At 49.7% G+C, this 17,884-nt stretch overlaps 1 protein-coding gene across 3 annotated transcripts in view; it reads left to right on the top strand.

Moving 5' to 3' along the window:
- The window catches only part of SRRM2 (serine/arginine repetitive matrix 2), a 438,109-nt gene that overhangs the window by 259,876 nt on the left and 160,349 nt on the right, over window positions 1-17,884 (top strand). For all 3 annotated transcript variants that reach the window (XM_030209921.1, XM_030209923.1, XM_030209922.1), the window contains exon 10: window positions 15,444-15,579. In XM_030209921.1, the coding sequence (XP_030065781.1) occupies window positions 15,444-15,579 (136 nt within the window). The remainder of the gene's footprint in view (window positions 1-15,443; window positions 15,580-17,884) is intronic.

The following is a 17,884-nucleotide window of genomic DNA, read 5'->3' on the forward strand; positions in this document are numbered from 1 at the left end:
TCCCGTTCGGGTTGGCTACTGCTCCGCGGAACTTCTCCAAAGTAATGGTGGTCATCGCGGCCTTCCTACGCAAGGAAGGAGTACAAGTCCATCCTTATCTGGACGACTGGTTGATCCGAGCCCCCTCATGCAGAGTGCGGCAAAGCTGTGGACCGAGTGATTGCTCTTTTGAGCTCCCTGGGGTGGATCATCAACTGGGAGAAAAGCCAGCTGCGCCCGACTCAGTCCCTGGAGTACCTAGGAGTTCGTTTCGACACCCAAGTGGGCAGTGTGATCCTGCCAGACAATCGGATTATCAAGCTTCAGGCTCAGGTGGACCAGTTCCTAGTAGCCTCTCCTCTTCGGGCTTGGGACTGTGTGCAGCTGTTGGGCTCTATGACGGCCACGATGGAAGTAGTGCCCTGGGCCAGGGCCCATATGAGACCTCTACAGCACTCTCTGCTGCAGCGATGGACTCCAGTGTCGGAGGATTACGCTGTGCGCCTTCCCTTGGATCCAGCGGTGCGCAAGGCGCTGAGCTGGTGGCTGAGGACAGACAAGCTGTCCGCAGGAATGCCTTTTTTGACCCCGGAGTGGGTTGTCGTCACGACGGACGCCTCTTTGACGGGCTGGGGAGCCCACTGCTTGGGAAGGACAGCGCAGGGGCTCTGGTCTCCTGCAGAGGCAAAGTGGTCTATCAACCTCCTGGATCTCAGAGCCATTCGGTTGGCGCTTTTGGAGTTTCTCCCGGTACTGGCGTTGTGGCCTATGTCAATCGCCAGGGAGGTACCAAGAGCACCCCTCTAGCCAAGGAGGCCATGCATCTATGCCAGTGGGCGGAAGCGAACCTGGAACAGCTGTTGGCGGCCCACATTGCGAGAGTCATAAATGTCAAGGTGGACTTTCTCAGTCGCCATACCTTGGATCCCGGAGAGTGGCAGCTATCGGCTCAGGCGAACATCACGAAGCGCTGGGGCCAGCCGAGCCTAGATCTGATGGTGTCATCGGCCAATTGCGAAGTGCCGCGCTTTTTCAGCAGAGGATGGGACCCTCGATCTCTGGGAGTAGATGCTCTTCTCCAACAGTGGCCGAACATCTGTGTTCCCGCCCTGGCCCATGTTGGGCAGGGTGCTAGACCGGGTGGCAAAGCATCCGGGCCTGATAATCCTGGTGGGTCCGGACTGGCCCAGACGTCCCTGGTATGCGGACTTGATCAGGCTCTCAGTGGACGGCCCTCTGCGGCTGCCAGCGGAGCGGGGCCTGTTGCATCAGGGTCCCTTGGTGATGGAGGATCCCTCCCCCTTTGGTCTTAAGGCCTGGCTATTGAGCGGCAGCGTCTGAGGAAGAAGGGCTTCTCAGACAAGGTCATCGCCTCTATGCTGAGAGCGAAGAAGCGCTCTTCTACTGCTTACGCCAGGGTTTGGCGTACCTTTGCATCGTGGTGTGAGGCAGGCTCTCTTTCTCCCTTCACTGCTCCAATTTCTTCAGTGTTGGCGTTCCTGCAAGAAGGTCTGGAGAAAGGCCTGTCGCTCAGTTCCCTTAAAGTCCAGGTAGTGGCTCTGGCTTGCTTCAGGGGTCGCCTGAAGGTTGCTTCCCTGGCCTCGCAGCCAGATGTGGTGCGCTTTCTCAAGGGAGTTATTCACCTACGCCCTCCTCTGCACTCTGTGGTGCCTGCGTGGAATCTCAATCTAGTGCTAAGAGCCTTGCAGAAGCCGCCTTTTGAACCCTTGTGGAGGGCATCTCTGAAAGACCTGACGTTGAAAGCAGTCTTTTTGGTGGCTATCACTTCAGCCAGACGAGTTTCTGAGCTCCAGGCGCTATCATGTCGAGAGCCCTTTCTGCAGTTCACTGAGGCAGGAGTGTCTATTCGCACGGTGCCTTCCTTCCTGCCCAAGATTGTTTCTCGTTTCCATGTGAATCAGCAGCTCTGTCTACCCTCCTTTCTTAGGGAGGACTACCCAGAGGAGTACTCTGCTCTCAAATATCTAGATGTGAGACGAGTCATCATCAGATACTTGGAAGTGACCAATGATTTCCGGAAGTCGGATCATCTGTTTGTGCTGTTTGCAGGTCCTCATAAGGGTCTGCAGGCATCCAAGCCTACAGTGGCAAGATGGGTCAAGGAAACCATTGCAGTGGCTTATGTGGCCGCGGGGAAGGTGCCGCATATCCAGCTGAAGGCTCACTCCACTAGAGCACAGGCGGCCTCGATGGCAGAGGCCGGGTCCGTCTCCTTGGAGGAGATTTGTAAGACGGCAACTTGGGCATCAGCTCATACCTTCTCCAGTCATTACCGCTTGACTGTGGCTGCTCGGGCGGAGGCCCGGTTTGGAGCTTCAGTGTTGAGGTCAGGGATTTCTATGTCCCGCCCTGGGTGAGTACTGCTTCGGTACATCCCACCAGTCTATGGATTGATCAGCGTGATGATATGGAAGGTAAAATTATGTATCATACCTGATAATTTTCTTTCCATTAATCATAGCTGATCAATCCATAATCCCTCCCAGATATCTGTACTGTTTATATTCTGGTTGCATTTCAGATGCAAGTTTAGTCTTAGTTCCTGTTCTGGAGGTCTTCGTGTTCAAGTTTTTTCGATTGAATTCTTCTGGAGTTGAGATGATTTTGTGTTAGTGAGCTGCTGCATTCCTCTCCCCTCCGTTTTACGGGGCTGAATTGAGACCTAAATTCTGCCGGCGCTCCCTCCCGCTTTGTGCGGTAGTAGGGCAGCCTTATATCCCTCCAGCTTCGGCGGTGTTAGGGTCAGCCAGCTCCTCCCGCGGTTGCGGTTGCAGGATAAGCCAGATCCTCCCGCATCGGCTGGTGTGGTGTCCCTCCCCCGCTCCGCGTGGATGAGCTGGACGGATTCCCCTCCCCCACTTGTGTGGGGATGAGCTGGGTTGATTCCCCTCCCCCATTTCGGCGGTGGTGAGCTGGGCAGAGTGTCCCTTTGTGGGTGTAATTCTCTAAGTGCTGAGTCCTGCGGATGGAACTTTGATATCGACATACTGAGGAGTTTCCAGCAGCAGATGACCACATATAGGGAGACAAAAGGATTACTCTCTATCTCCACCTGCTGGTAGATGGACACAACCCACCAGTCTATGGATTGATCAGCTATGATTAATGGAAAGAAAATTATCAGGTATGATACATAATTTTACCTTGTGACATAAAAGGGAAGTTCATGATCATGGTTTTTTGCATCATAAATAGGTTTCACAGTCGTGTTTTGAACTAGTTGGAGTCTGCAGGTACAGTATAAGGGGCAGTTGGATAGAAGTGAATTGCTGTAGTCAAGATGGCGTAATATGAATGTACACATTAATATTTTTAATGCCATCTCATCTAATTACAGCTTCAAGGATCTAATTTTCCTGAGACCACAAAAAGATTTCTGAATGATACGAAAGAGATGTGACTGAAACGATAGGGAGCTATCTGTAAGAACCTTTCGGGAAAGATGGTATCTTTAAGAGGAATTGGAGTAGAGATGATTACCAGTTGAAATGAGGGAGGGAGGGGATGACTGGAAAACCAAATGTCCTCAGTCTGAAAAAATTCAAAGCAAAGTTTGTTTGAGAGATCCTGGAAGATATCTTGGAAAGACTAAGAACAAGTATATCTTGAAAGTTAAGTCCCAGGTATCATGTGTGATTAGTAGTTGAATGCATAGATGAAAGTACTACTACTGTTGAGATCCTGTATGAGAGTGATCAGTGGGGCAAGGAAGATTTTAAAAAGGATAGGGGCCAAGATTGATCCCTGTGGGACCCATCGGAACCATTTAAGAGCTATTCTTGTTGGACAGGTCTCCTGAAGACAAAATAATAGCAGTGAGTGCTCCACTCCATCAAACACAGAACTCCAAATCCAGTTGGATGAGTAAAACATCCTTACTGGTGTCTAGGTAGCAAACAGTCATTAGCATTGCCAAGAGTGCTGTTTCAGTGCTGTGTCCTTCACGGAAGCCAGACTGTTTGGGATGGAAAGCATTGCTTGAAGTCCAGAATTTGATGATCTGCTGGTAGACTGCCTTTCTGTAAGTTAGCCAAAAATGGAAGATTGGTATCGGTTGGAAGTTTGTAGAGAGGGCAGTATCTAGACCATTCTTCACGTTCGACCTAATCAAAAAGTACTTCCATATCTGAGGTACAGTGTTCTTGGACAGGTTTTTGTTGATTGTCAGGAAGGACTGAGAAAAGAGATGAAGAGCAGTTTTTGATAAGCCATAATGGGGCCCCATCTGGAGTAGACCTGGATGGCCTAATAAAGGAAATTCTCCGAGGACAAGCAGGCTGCTTGTTCTCACTGATGGGTGACGTCCACGGCAGCCCCTCCAATCGGAAACTTCACTAGCAAAGGCCTTTGCTAGTCCTCGCGCGCCCATGCGCACCGCGCATGCGCGGCCGTCTTCCCACCCGAACCGGCTCGTGTTCGTCAGTCTTCTTTTGTCCGCGCTCGGGATGGTCGTGTTTTGCCGCCGTTTCGCGCCCCTCAAGTTGACCCTCGCGCGTCTTTGCGATTTCGCAAAAAAAAAAAAAGAGAGAAAGACCTCGGTCTTTGTCCCTTCCCGTGTGTCTACTTTGTTTCCCCGACGTAAGTTTCCTTTCGATTTCGGGGTAGGCCTTTTTTGTGGCCTCGGTACGGGTTTTTCTCTCTCCCTTATTTTTGGTGCCCTTCGTCACCATCGCGAATTTTGATTTTGCCGGCGTGATTTTTCCACCCATGTCATCGAAGTCTCCCAGCGGCTTCAAGAAGTGCACCTAGTGCGCCCGGATAATCTCACTCACTGATAGGCACGCGTCGTGCCTTCAGTGTCTGGGGGCTGGGCACCGCCCGCAGGCCTGCAGTCTTTGTGCTCTTTTACAGAAGAGGATTCAGGTAGCGAGATTGGCCCAGTGGAACGTGTTGTTCTCGGGCTCTTCGTCGACAACAGCACCGGAGGCATCGAGTGCATCGACGTCGACAGCATCAAGACCTTCGGCATCGAGGTATCGACCCTCTGCATCGTCGGTACCGAGACATCGGAAGGCTTCGTCGGTGGTACCAGGACCTCCGCTGTTGCTGATGTCGTTGGACGGTGGTGCTTCGACTGGAGTGCAGGTGAGGGCTGTCCATTCCCCTGCTGGTGGCGGTGAGCCTTCGGGTGGGTCTCCTCCTACCCTGAGGGCTCCTGCGGTACAGCCCCCCCGAGACCGACCTTCTTCGGCCTCGGCCCCAAGGAAGAGACGGCTGGATTCTACGTCCTCCTCGTCGGTACCGGGAAGCTCCGGTGACATGCTTCGTTTGAAAAAATCAAAGAAGCATCGACACCGGTCACCTTCCCGCATCGGTACCGAGAGCTCTGGGTCACCGAGGGAGTCGGCACCCAGTAGGCATCGGCACCGGGAGGACCGCTCACCCTCTGTTTAGGAGGTGTCGATGCGCTCCACCTTGGACAGCCCGGAACAGCCTCCACGCCCGGAACAGACTCTGACCTCGATGCCTGCATCGGCTTCCATGTCTTTCTCCACAGCCGCTCTGCACGAGAGTCTCCGGGCCGTTCTCCCGGAGATCCTGGGAGAGCTGTTGCGCCCTTCCCCTCCGGTACCGGGGGTGCTTGCGCCACCGGTACCGTCGAGTGAGGCGCCGGCTAGCCCCTTGCCCGGGTTGAGGTCTCCGACATCGGTGCCGCTTGCGGTTCCGACTGCGGCCGCCTAACAGGAAGGCTCCCCGACGACGTCGGCGGAGGGAGCTTCGCCGGTGCTGGCGAGGGAGTCTACCTCTCGACGTTCCCACTGTGGCCGTGTTTCCACGGAGTTGTCGGGCACGGCTTCAGACACAGGTTCATGAACTTGTGTCTGATACCAATGGTGAGGCCTCGTGGGAGGAGGAGGAGGACATCAGATATTTCTCTGACGAGGAGTCTGATGGCCTTCCTTCTGATCCCATTCCCTCCCCTGAAAGGCAGCTTTCTCCTCCCGAGAGTCTGTCTTTTGCGGCCTTTGTCCGGGAGATGTCTACGGCCATCCCCTTCCTGGTGGTCGTGGAGGATGTGCCCAGAGCTGAAATGTTTGAGCTCTTGGACTATCCTTCTCCACCTAAGGAAGCGTCCACAGTACCATGCATCATGTCCTAAAAAAGACATTGCTGGCGAACTGGACCAAGCCTTTAACTAATCTCCACATTCCCAAGAAGATCGAATCCCAGTACCGGATCCATGGGGACCCAGAGCTGATGCGCACTCAGTTGCCTCACGACTCTGGTGTGGTGGATCTGGCCCTAAAGAAGGCTAAGAGTTCTAGGGAGCATGCTTCGGCGCCCCCGGGCAAAGACTCTAGAACCTTAGACTCCTTTGGGAGGAAGGCCTACCATTCTTCTGTGCTCGTGGCCAAGATTCAGTCCTACCAGCTCTACACGAGCATCCATATGCGGAACAGTGTGCGGTAGTTGGCGGGCTTGGTGGACAAGCTTCCTCCTGAGCAAGCCAAGCCATTTCAGGAGGTGGTCAGGCAGCTGAAGGTGTGCAGAAAATTCCTGGCCAGAGGGGTATATGATACCTTTGATGTTGCGTCCAGGGCCGCTGCTCAAGGTGTGGTGATGCGCAGACTCTCATAGCTGTGTGCCTCCGACCTGGAGAATAGGATCCAGCAGCGGATTGCGGACTCCCCTTGCCGATCGGACAACATTTTTGGAGAGAAAGTCGAACAGGTGGTAGAACAGCTCCACCAGCGGGATACCGCTTTCGACAAGTTCTCCCGCCGGCAGCCTTCAGCATCTACCTCCTGAGGTAGACGTTTTTATGGGGGAAGGAAGACTGTTCCCTACTCTTCTGGCAAGCGTAGGTACAATCCTCCTTCTGGACAGCCTGCGGCCCAGGCTAAGCCCCAGCGCTCTCGTCAGCAGCGTGCGCCTCAGCAAGGCCCCACGGCTCCCCAGCAAAAGCAAGGGGCTTTTGACTGGCTCCAGCAGAGCATAGCCGACATCAACGCGTCGGTGCCGGGCGATCTGCCGGTCGGGGGGAGGTTGAAAGTTTTTCACCAAAGGTGGCCTCTTGTAACCTCCGACCGTTGGGTTCTTCAAATAGTCCGGCAAAGATACACCCTCAATTTGGCCTCAAAACCTCCAAATTGCCCACCGGGAGCTCAATTCTACAGCTTCCAGCAAAAGCAGGTACTTGCAGAGGAACTCTCCGCCCTTCTCAGCGCCATCGGGGCAAGAAGGGCTGGGATTCTATTCCAGGTACTTCCTTGTGGAAAAGAAAACAGGGGGGATGCGTCCCATCCTAGACCTAAGGGCCCTGAACAAATATCTGGTCAAGGAAAAGTTCAGGATGCTTTCCCTGGGCACCCTTCTCCCCATGATTCAGGAAAACGATTGGCTATGCTCTCTGGACTTGAAGGACGCCTACACGCACATCCCGATACTGCCAGCTCACAGGCAGTATCTGCGATTTCAGCTGGGCACACTTCACTTCCAGTACTGTGTGCTACCCTTTGGGCTCGCCTCTGCGCCCAGAGTGTTCACGAAGTGCCTGGCTGTAGTAGCAGCGGCGCTTCGCAGGCTGGGAGTGCACGAGTTCCCCTATCTCGACGATTGGCTGGTGAAGAACACATCCGAGGCAGGAGCTCTACAGTCCATGCAGATGACTATTCGCCTTCTGGAGCTACTGGGGTTTGTGATAAATTTTCCAAAGTCCCACCTTCTCCCAGTTGAAAGACTCGAATTCATAGGAGCTCTGCTGGATTCTCGGATGGCTCGTGCCTATCTCCCAGAGACGAGAGCCAACAACTTGTTGTCCCTCGACTCTCGGGTGCGAGCGTCCCAGCAGATCACAGCTCGGCAGATGTTGAGATTGCTGGGCCACATGGCCTCCACAGTTCATGTGACTCCCATGACCCGCCTTCACATGCGATCTACTCAATGGACCCTAGCTTCCCAGTGGTTTCAAGCTGCTGGGGATCTAGAAGACGTGATCCACCTGTCCACGAGTTTTCTCAAATCCCTGTATTGGTGGACGATTTGGTCCAATTTGACTCTGGGACGCCCTTTCCAAATTCCTCAGCCACAAAAAGTGCTGACTACGGATGCGTCTCTCCTAGGGTGGGGAGCTCATGTCGATGGGCTTCACACCCAGGGAAGCTGGTCCCTCCAGGAACGCGATCTGCAGATCAATCTCCTGGAGTTACGAGCGGTCTGGAACGCTCTGAAGGCTTTCAGAGATCGGCTGTCCCATCAAATTATCCAAATTCAGACAGACAGCCAGGTTGCCATGTATTACATCAACAAGCAGGGGGGCACCGGATCTCGCCCCCTGTGTCAGGAAGCCGTCAGCATGTGGCTCTGGGCTCGCCGTCAGTCTGGCCGACAGGTTGAGCAGGATTATGCAACCTCACGAGTGGTCGCTTAACTCCAGAGTAGTGCGCTAGATCTTCCAGGTGTGGGGCACCCCCTTGGTAGATCTCTTTGCATCTCGAGCCAACCACAAGGTCCCTCAGTTCTTTTCCAGACTTCAGGCCCACGGCAGAATGGCATCGGATGCCTTCCTACTGGATTGGGGGGAAGGCCTGCTGTATGCTTATCCTCCCATACCTCTGGTGGGGAAGACTTTGTTGAAACTCAAGCAAGACCGAGGCACCATGATTCTGATTGCTCCATTTTGGCTGCATCAGATCTGGTTCCCTCTTCTTCTGGAGTTGTCCTCTGAAGAACTGTGGAGATTGGAGTGTTTCCCGACCCTCATCACACAGGACGAAGGGGCGCTTCTGCATCCCAACCTCCGGTCTCTGGCTTTCACGGCCTGGATGTTGAGAGCGTAGACTTTGCCTCTTTGGGTCTGTCAGAGGGTGTCTCCCGTATCTTGCTTGCTTCCAGGAAAGATTCCACTAAGAGGAGTTACTTCTTTTTATGGAGGAGGTTTACCGTCTGGTGTGACAGCAAGGCCTTAAATCCTCACTCTTGTCCTTCACAGACCCTGCTTGAATACCTTCTGCACTTGTCTGAGTCTGGTCTCAAGACCAACTCGGTAAGGGTTCACCTTAGCGCGATCAGTGCATACCATTACCGTGTGGAAGGTAAGCCGATCTCAGGACAGCCTTTAGTTGTTCGCTTCATGAGAGGTTTGCTTTTGTCAAAGCCCCCCATCAAACCTCCTACAGTGTCATGGGATCTCAATGTCGTTCTCACTCAGCTGATGAAACCTCCTTTTGAGCCACTGAACTCCTGCCATCTGAAGTACTTGACCTGGAAGGTCATTTTCTTGGTGGCAGTTACTTCAGCTCGTAGAGTCAGTGAGCTTCAGGCCCTGGTAGCCCAGGCCCCTTTCCAAATTTCATCATAACAGAGTAGTCCTCCGCACTCACCCTAAGTTTTGCCGAAGGTAGTGTCGGAGTTCCATCTGAACCAGTCGATTGTCTTGCCAACAATTTTTCCCCGTCCTCATTCCTGCCTTGCTGAACGTCAGCTGCACACATTGGATTGCAAAAGAGCATTGGCCTTCTATCTGGAGCGGACACAGCCCAACAGACAGTCCGCCCAATTGTTTGTTTCTTTTGATCCCAACAGGAGGGGAGTGGCTGTGGGGAAACGCACCATATCCAATTGGCTAGCAGATTGCATTTCCTTCACTTACGCCCAGGCTGGGCTGGCTCTTGAGGGTCATGTCACGGCTCACAATGTCAGAGCCATGGCTGCGTCAGTGGCCCACTTGAAGTCAGCCACTATTGAAGAGATCTGCAAAGCTGCGACGTGGTCATCTGTCCACACATTCACATCTCATTACTGCCTGCAGCAGGATACCCGACGCGACAGTCGGTTCGGGCAGTCAGTGCTTCAGAATCTGTTCGGGGTTTAGAATCCAACTCCACCCCCCTAGGCCCATGTTTTATTCTGTTCCAGGCTACACTCTCTGTTAGTTGGATAAGTTGTTAGGTCAATCTCAGTTATGTCCTCACCGTTTGTAACTTGTCCAAAATTCTGCCATACGACTACTGACACAAGTAAGTTTGACCATATTACACCTCTTCTCCGAAGTGAACATTGCCTTCCTATTTCTCGCCGTATCACTTACAAAATTATACTCCTAGCTTTTAAAGAACTCTGCTCTGGTCACCCGCCCTATCTTTTTTGATTGTTAGCCCCTTACACACCATCCAGAAGTCTCCGATCATCTATCTGGCACTTAATAACTGTACCTTCATTTCAGCACATTTGTTTGGACAGTATCCATTCAAAGATTTTTAGTGTGAATGGACCCCTACTCTGGAACTCCCTGCCACCTCATCTTTGCTTAGAAAACTCCCTTGATAGATTCAAAAGAATGCTGAAGACATTTTTGTTGAGATGCCATCCAATCCAAACCTGCCTAAATTCTTGACCTATTGTGCGGTGTGATGGCACGGGTACAGTAGCAGGACCCTACATGACATAACTTTCTCTGTCCTCGCCAATTTTTTCCTTTCTGTCCTATTAATTATTGTAGCTCTGTTTCCTTTTCTGAATTCTAATCATTGTAAACCTCTCAGACAATATGTACTTGTGCACTTCAGGCAGGCGGACCCAGGCCCATTCCCCCCTACCTGTTACACTTGTGGTGGTAGATGTGAGCCCACCAGAAACCCACTGTACCCTCATCTAGTTGCCCCCCTTCACCCGTAAGGGCTATGGTAGTGGTGTACAGTTGTGGGGAGTGGGTTTTGGGGGGCTCAGCACACAAGGTAAGGGCGCTGTGTACCTGAGAGCTTTTTCTGAAGTCCACTGCAGTGCCTCCTAGGGTGCCCGGTTGGTGTCCTGGCACGTCAGAGGGACCAGTTCACTACGAATGCTGGCTCCTCCCACGACCAAAGGGCTTGCATTTGGTCGTTTCTGAGATGGGCATCCTTAGTTTCCATTATCGCCGAAAATCAAACGGCCAAGTCTAAGGACGACCAACCTAAATGTCAAGATTTGGGCGTTCCTGACCGTATTATTGAAACAAAAAATGGACACCCATCTTGTTTCGATAATACGGGTTTCCCCGCCCCTTCGATGGGACGTCCTCAGGAAAACTGGGCGCCCCTTTCGATTATGCCCCTCCACATATCTCTTTCCAGACTGATATATTTCATCAACTTTTTTTTTTCTCATTTCTTCTTGGAATATTCTTTGATCGTGGTATAGCGTTCATATAGAAACTTTATGGTGACTAGTTCACTCTCATGGTAAGATTTAATATATAGTGAGGTTTAGTTTCAACAGGCTTCAATCAAGCCTAGCTGTGTTCAATCAGGTGAATCTAATTATCAATTAAATTTGGTCAGTTTGGTTACATGAGTAACTGTGAGGGTGCAGTTACTTTTTCACATGGGTGCTATGGGTTTTGGATAACTTTGTCTAATATTAGATTTTGTTTAAAGGTCAGAAACTATTCACTATGAGATATATGCAATAATAAGGGGAAATGGAGGAGGTGGACTTTTCCACATCATTGTAGCAGTCAGAGCTGAACGACTAGGTTCCAGAATCAAGCATACCAAAATATTAATGTGGTGGGAGTAGAATAAACTCACAGAATGATATTGAAATTTGGTCTACTTTTTTGTCCATTGTGAGGGGGGGGGGGGGGAAGCATCACAGGATGTTTGCTCAGCCTTTAATTTAGCCATGCTTTTATACTATACAGCTTTCCCATGGAATTTCTCTTACATAAGTTTTACAAAATTAAAGCATTGGGTCAAATACTCTTTACTTCCATATTAAATAAGCTTCCATTACATAGCTTCCAGTATTCCAAAACCTGTGAGATAGTTATGTCCATCAACCAGCAGGGGTAGATGGTCAAAACTGAGCTAAGACATATTTCTCTTGGCATCCAATCCAGCTCCTCTCTCCAGCAGGTTGATGGACACACTTTTTAGACTCTGGTTCTGAGTGCTTTGCTCCTGGTCCAGTTGGTCAACTGGTCGTCAGTTGAGCTTTGCAGGTGGGTTGAAACTGCAGAGTCCAGGTCTTCAGATCCCTTTCTCTGGTACCCTTCCGTCCATTCACATCTCTCTTGTTTCTTGTGGAGCTCTCCTTTTCCAGCACAACAACCTAAAAAGAAAAGGAAAGTGGTTTGCTGGAGAGCATGGGACAAAGTAAGTCATGATTCTTTTTCATTTGGGGTAAGACTTGGAGACTGAGCTTGGGGGCAGCAGCCAACATTGGTAAGTCTGACTAAAGTTTGACTCAGAACCGCGTGGAGGACTGCGGGTTCTGCTTTGTGCAGGGGAGGGATCCTTTTGACTGTGTTGTGCTGCATTTATGCCAGTCGGGGTGACTAGCAACTCTCACAGAAGCAGCTGAGTAATTTTACCACTGTGGGACCCACCAGCCAGCATCAGGGCATAACATTGCATGCAACTGGGAATCCCACAGTACATGGGGGGAAATGGTCTGTGGCGTCACGTATTTGGCTTTGGCACATCATCTGAATATGCTGGGAACTTTGGGATCTCCTGCAGGGCCAGTGCACAGTTTGATACATAAGAGCACATGGAAGGGCGCCATTATGTTGGGGCTGACTGGCAGTGAGGAACAGCATCTGTCTTATGATGATGCATGGAGCACAGCCACCATTGTACAACCTCAGGGCCAACAGAGCATTCAGCTGCATCGGGGCCATCACAGTTCAGAGCTTTGCCCTTCAGTCTCACCACAGCACCAAGAACGTTTACCGAGGTTATGGTGGTGGTGGCAGCCTTCCTTCAGCACCAGGGAATCAGTTTGCCTGTATTTTGATGACTTGCTCATCGTGCATCATAATATTTGAATAGCGTGGTGGTGACAGGCAAAGTTATTCATCTTCTACAGTCGTTGGATTGGGTGATCAATTTCGGAAAGAGCAGACTAACTCCATCACAGATACTGGAGTATCTGGACGTTCTATTCAACACAGCAAGGGAGAGGATCTTCCTCATGGAATGCAAGAGGTCAAAGCTGGTTCAGTAGATTTGTCTTCTCAGTCAAGGCAGGCCCAGGGTCTGAGACTACGTCCAGGTTCTGGGATCAGTGATAGTGGCGATGGAAGTGGTGCCATAGTCAAGGGCTCTTATGTAGCCATTGCAGGAGTCTCTTTTCAGCCGCTGGTCTCTGGTGTCACAGAAGTATGACCTTTATCTTTCTTGGATGCTGGTTGCCAGACGGAGTATACAGGGGTGGTTGTTGCCCAGGAATTTGACCATCGGAGCTCCCTTTCCAATCACACAGTGGGAAGTGATGACAACAGACACCAGCTAGTCAGGTTGGGGAGCTCATTACAAGTTCCATCTGGCACAGGGCACCTGGACAGAACAGTCTGTGGTTGATAAATCACTTGGAGCTCAGGGCAGTGTGGAATGCCGTACCCGAATTTGCCTCCTTTCTGGTAGGGTCCCAGTCTGAGTTTCTCCAACAATGTGATGGGGGTGGCTTATATCAACAAGCAAGGCAGGACCAGTAGCCATTCGATGATGATGGAGGCAACTTCCCTCATCAGTTGGGCAGAAAAAAATCTCTTGCTTGTTGACAGCTCACATCTCTGGGGCCTTAAATGTGGTGGTGAACTTTCTCATCAGACACTCCTTGGACCCAGGAGAATGGGAAGTATCCAGCCAGGGTTTTCAGCTGATAGTGGACCAATGGGGTTCTTCACTTCTGAATCTGATGGCGACCAAAAGGAATCCAAAGTGCCCAAGTTCTTCAGCCGTCGGAAAGAACCGGGATAGATGAGGATCAATGCTGTACTTCATTCCTGGCCAGAAACACATCTACTATATGCCTTCCCTCCTTTGCCCATGGTAGGCCACGTGTTGAAAAGGATCACGTTGCACAGGGTTGAATAACTCTTGTAGTCCTGGATTGGCTATAGAGGCTGTGGTATATGGACCTGAGTCAACTGCGGGTATGGGGATCCTCTGTCAGGTACACGGCCTGCTGAAGCAAGGTCCGGTGCTCATGGAGGATCCATGCTCCTTTGGTCTTACAGCTTGGCCATTGAAAGGGCTTGGTTGAGCAAAAAAAGGTTATTCTGATTTGGTAATTGGTGCCTTGCTTCAAGCTCAGAAATTATCTATATCCATGGTGTATGTGCTACGTGTGTGGAGGATGTTTAAGGGCTGATGTTCTGAGCACAGGCTTTCTCCCTTCTCTGCTCAGATTGTGCATATCCTAGCATTTCTTGAGGCAGGTCTTCAAAAAGGATTGGCATTGAGTTCTCTTAAAGTTCAGGTTGTGGCTTTGGCCTATTTCAGGAGCCAACTACAGAAGACGTCTCTTGCAGCTCATATTGTTCGATTCTTGTGGGCTGCTCATGGCCTCCCTTTTGTACTCCGTGTCCAGAGTGGAATCTTAATTTAGTCCTTCAGGCTGTTCAGAAGCCTCCTTTTGAGCCATTCAAGAAGGCCTCCTTAAAAGGGTTTGTGCTACAGGCAGTGTTCATGGTAGCAGTAGCATCAGCACATTAGGATTTCAAAGCTTCAGCCTGTATTATCAAGATCCCTTTCTCCACTTTTCAGAGGTAGGGGTCTCCCTGTGCACAGTTTCTTCCTTTCTTCTGAAAGTGGTATCAACATTTCATCTCTACCAATTTGTGGAGCTTCCATCCATTTGCAGAGAGGGTGAGGAGGCTTGATTATTCTTCCTTGAAGTTTGTCGATATGCGTAGGGTCCTCATTATATATCTGGAAGTCACAAATGAGGTTCACAGATTGGACAGACTGTGCTTTTTGGTAAGCAAGGGCTTGGCCTCATGGCGTCCAAGCCCACAGTTGCCTAATGGCTAAAGGAGACTATCATGTCATCTTATTTGCATGTGGGAAAGCAGGCTCCTCAGGCCTTATGGGCTCATACTACAAGGTGTACAGTGACATCCTGGGTGGAGACTACCTTACTGTCTCAGGCAGATATTTGCAAGGCGGCGACATGGTCAATAACATCCCACAGGTTCTGGAATAGTGGGAAACTACAGAAAGGAAGGAGAAATTAGGTCTTACCTGATAATTTCTTTTTCCTTTAGTCCTTCACAGTATTCCAGAGACCCACCCAAGTTTTCTGAAATGTTTAGTCGGTGTGAAGTGATGGGTCAAATAACGACTGTCACCTTGCATGGTGCTTCCTGCATATCTCTTGTTATTTACAAATTTTGCAGAGATGAGAGAGGGCCACACATTTGCTCATCTGGTTAGTTTTAGGTTAGCTGGTTGTTTAAGGTGGTTGTGTTTATTCTCAGTTTCTCCTTACTGCTTCTCTATCGCCACCTGCTGGTTGATGGACACAACTATCCCACAGGTTCTGGAAGAGTGGGAAGGACTAATGGGAAGAAAATTATCAGGTAAGATCTAATTTCTCCTTTTTGCCCTTTCCTTAAATTTAATTTTGTATTGTTAAATTAATAGAGTTATGTGACATCTGTTTATTGATCTACAAGAACTACTTCCTGCACTGCCTTCCTAACATACAGCGCCCATTCTCCTATATGCCTTCCTTAGGTCACGGAGCTCTTCCACAGGTTTGAGGGCTCTGGTGCGTCAACAGCGGAAGAAAGCAGAACCTGAGCACGCTCACAGTGTGCACTCCAAATCTCCAAAGCTGAGCAACACAAGTCCCAGAGAAGACAAATGGGAGGTGAGTCTGAGGAGAAGCAAGTGGGGACAAAGTGCAGTAGTGCTCTTGCTAAGGATTTTAGGGCACTTTTCAGAAAGGTAATGAAAAAGTATTTGAATGGAGTTTTCCAAAGTTGGTTTAGGTAGAGTTAGTTTCTCTCATAGTACATGAGTTGATTGAAAAGTAAATTGTTCAAATAGAATTAGATAAAATGTCATTTTAATTGTGAAAAATAAGACTCCCATTCCCCTTAAAATTCAGGCTTGAAACACAAAATTCTGGTATTAAACCTGAGTAAACTACTATTTTGGTAACACTTTTTCTTGGAGGACAAGCAGGATCTAACATCCTCACTATTGGGTGATGTCATCCAATGGAGCCTGACATAGTACTGTGAGTAATAAGTTATAGACTTTTTTTTTTTTTTTTTACAGAACTTTTTAGCATGGACTGCTGCATATGTGCAAGCCTTCTTGCACTGGTGATATCACACAGCCATCTCAGTTATTTTTTTTCTGCAAAGTCTCTTTGGATTCTCGACAGTCCAAAAGTTTTCTTACGTGCAAGTAATTTTTCACATTGGTAGCACTGGATAACCTCAGTAAATCTTTTCTCTCCTCTCTAGTTCATTCCAATTAAGCTTTTGAGACATTTTCACATGTCTCTGATTTTGTGTGTGGTTGTTGATACAGCCTGAACCAGCTGACTAGCATCGAGCCAATTAGTTTCACGTTGGCCTTTTTGCTTCAATTTTCCCAGGCTCAAGGCACAGCAGGCACCAAACACAATCCCTCAAAGGTGTCACGGGTGTTAGCTTACGCATCAACCCACATGGACCCAAGAGTTGCATTCAATGCAAGGGATGCATCACATCAGAACATTGATCACTCTTAAGGAAAAGTTTTGATAGGGGCATTCGGGACCATTCACCTTTCAATGGAAAGAAGTCAAGATTTTCAATGTCAGCATTGAAGAATTGATGCCACACATCTAGTAGAGGCTAGCAAATGTCTGCATTGGACCTCAGAGCATGATGCCAGGAACATTGAGATACAGGTGGCCATCATCACTCATTCAGAGTACACCTTTGCAAAGGAACAGTCATCCTCATTGATGCCATGGGAACAGTGTTGCCCTTAAAGGGTCCCAATTCAAGCCACAGGTTCATCTCAGGTGATCCAAGAGAGTGACATTGTGTGTAGATTATGGTGTCTTGATCCTGAAAGTCTTTGAAAGGGATCCAGAGAATAGAGGTGTGTTATATTTATGTTGGCCTCAAATCCTTTCTTCTGCATTGACCATATTGACATTGAGGCTTGCTCTGGTGCAGCCCATTTTAGAAACTCGAACAGTGCCTGGAATTTCAGTATTAATGCCAGTGTATGGGGGCGCATTGGCCTTTGTGGCATCTGCCTTTATGCTCATATTAAATGAGTCAGATCAGGATGCTGCACTGAGTGGTCGATCTGCATTAATATCTAGACCTCAGAAGACCCGGGGTATCCTCTGCTGGCTGGATCCAGACTCAAATTTCTACAGAACATTTTCTGATGTGGAATCTGAACACTTCATGGGGGTGTCCCTACAGATCAAGTTTCTCTGAAATTAAATATGACCAAAACCGAGCTTCTCATTTTCCCCCCCAAACCCACCGTTTTCTATTTCTGTTGATGGCTCTCTCATTCTCCCTGTCTCCTGAGCTCGAAACCTTGGGGTCATCTTTGACTCTTCTCTCTCCTTCTCTGCTCATATCCAGCAGATTGCCAAGACCTGTCGTTTCTTTCTTTACAATATCCGTAAAATCCGCCCCTTTCTTTCAGAGCACTCTACCAAAACCCTCATCCACACCCTTGTCACCTCTCGTTTAGACTACTGCAATCTGCTTCTTGCTGGCCTCCCACTTAGTCACCTCTCCCCTCTCCAGTCGGTTCAAAACTCTGCTGCCCGTCTCGTCTTCCGCCAGGGTCGCTTTACTCATAGTACCCCTCTCCTCAAGACCCTTCACTGGCTCCCTATCCGTTTTTGCATTCTGTTCAAACTTCTTCTACTAACCTATAAATGTACTCACTCTGCTGCTCCCCAGTATCTCTCCACAGTCGTCCTTCCCTACACCCCTTCCTGTGCACTCCGCTCCATGGATAAATCCTTCTTATCTGTTCCCTTCGCCACTACTGCCAACTCCAGACTTCGCGCCTTCTGTCTCGCTGCACCCTACGCCTGGAATAAACTTCCTGAGCCCCTACGTCTTGCCCCATCCTTGGCCACCTTTAAATCTAGACTGAAAGCCCACCTCTTTAACATTGCTTTTGACTCGTAACCACTCGCC

Source organism: Microcaecilia unicolor, chromosome 7 (assembly GCF_901765095.1).
Source record: "Microcaecilia unicolor chromosome 7, aMicUni1.1, whole genome shotgun sequence".
Taxonomy (NCBI): Eukaryota; Metazoa; Chordata; class Amphibia; order Gymnophiona; family Siphonopidae; genus Microcaecilia; species Microcaecilia unicolor.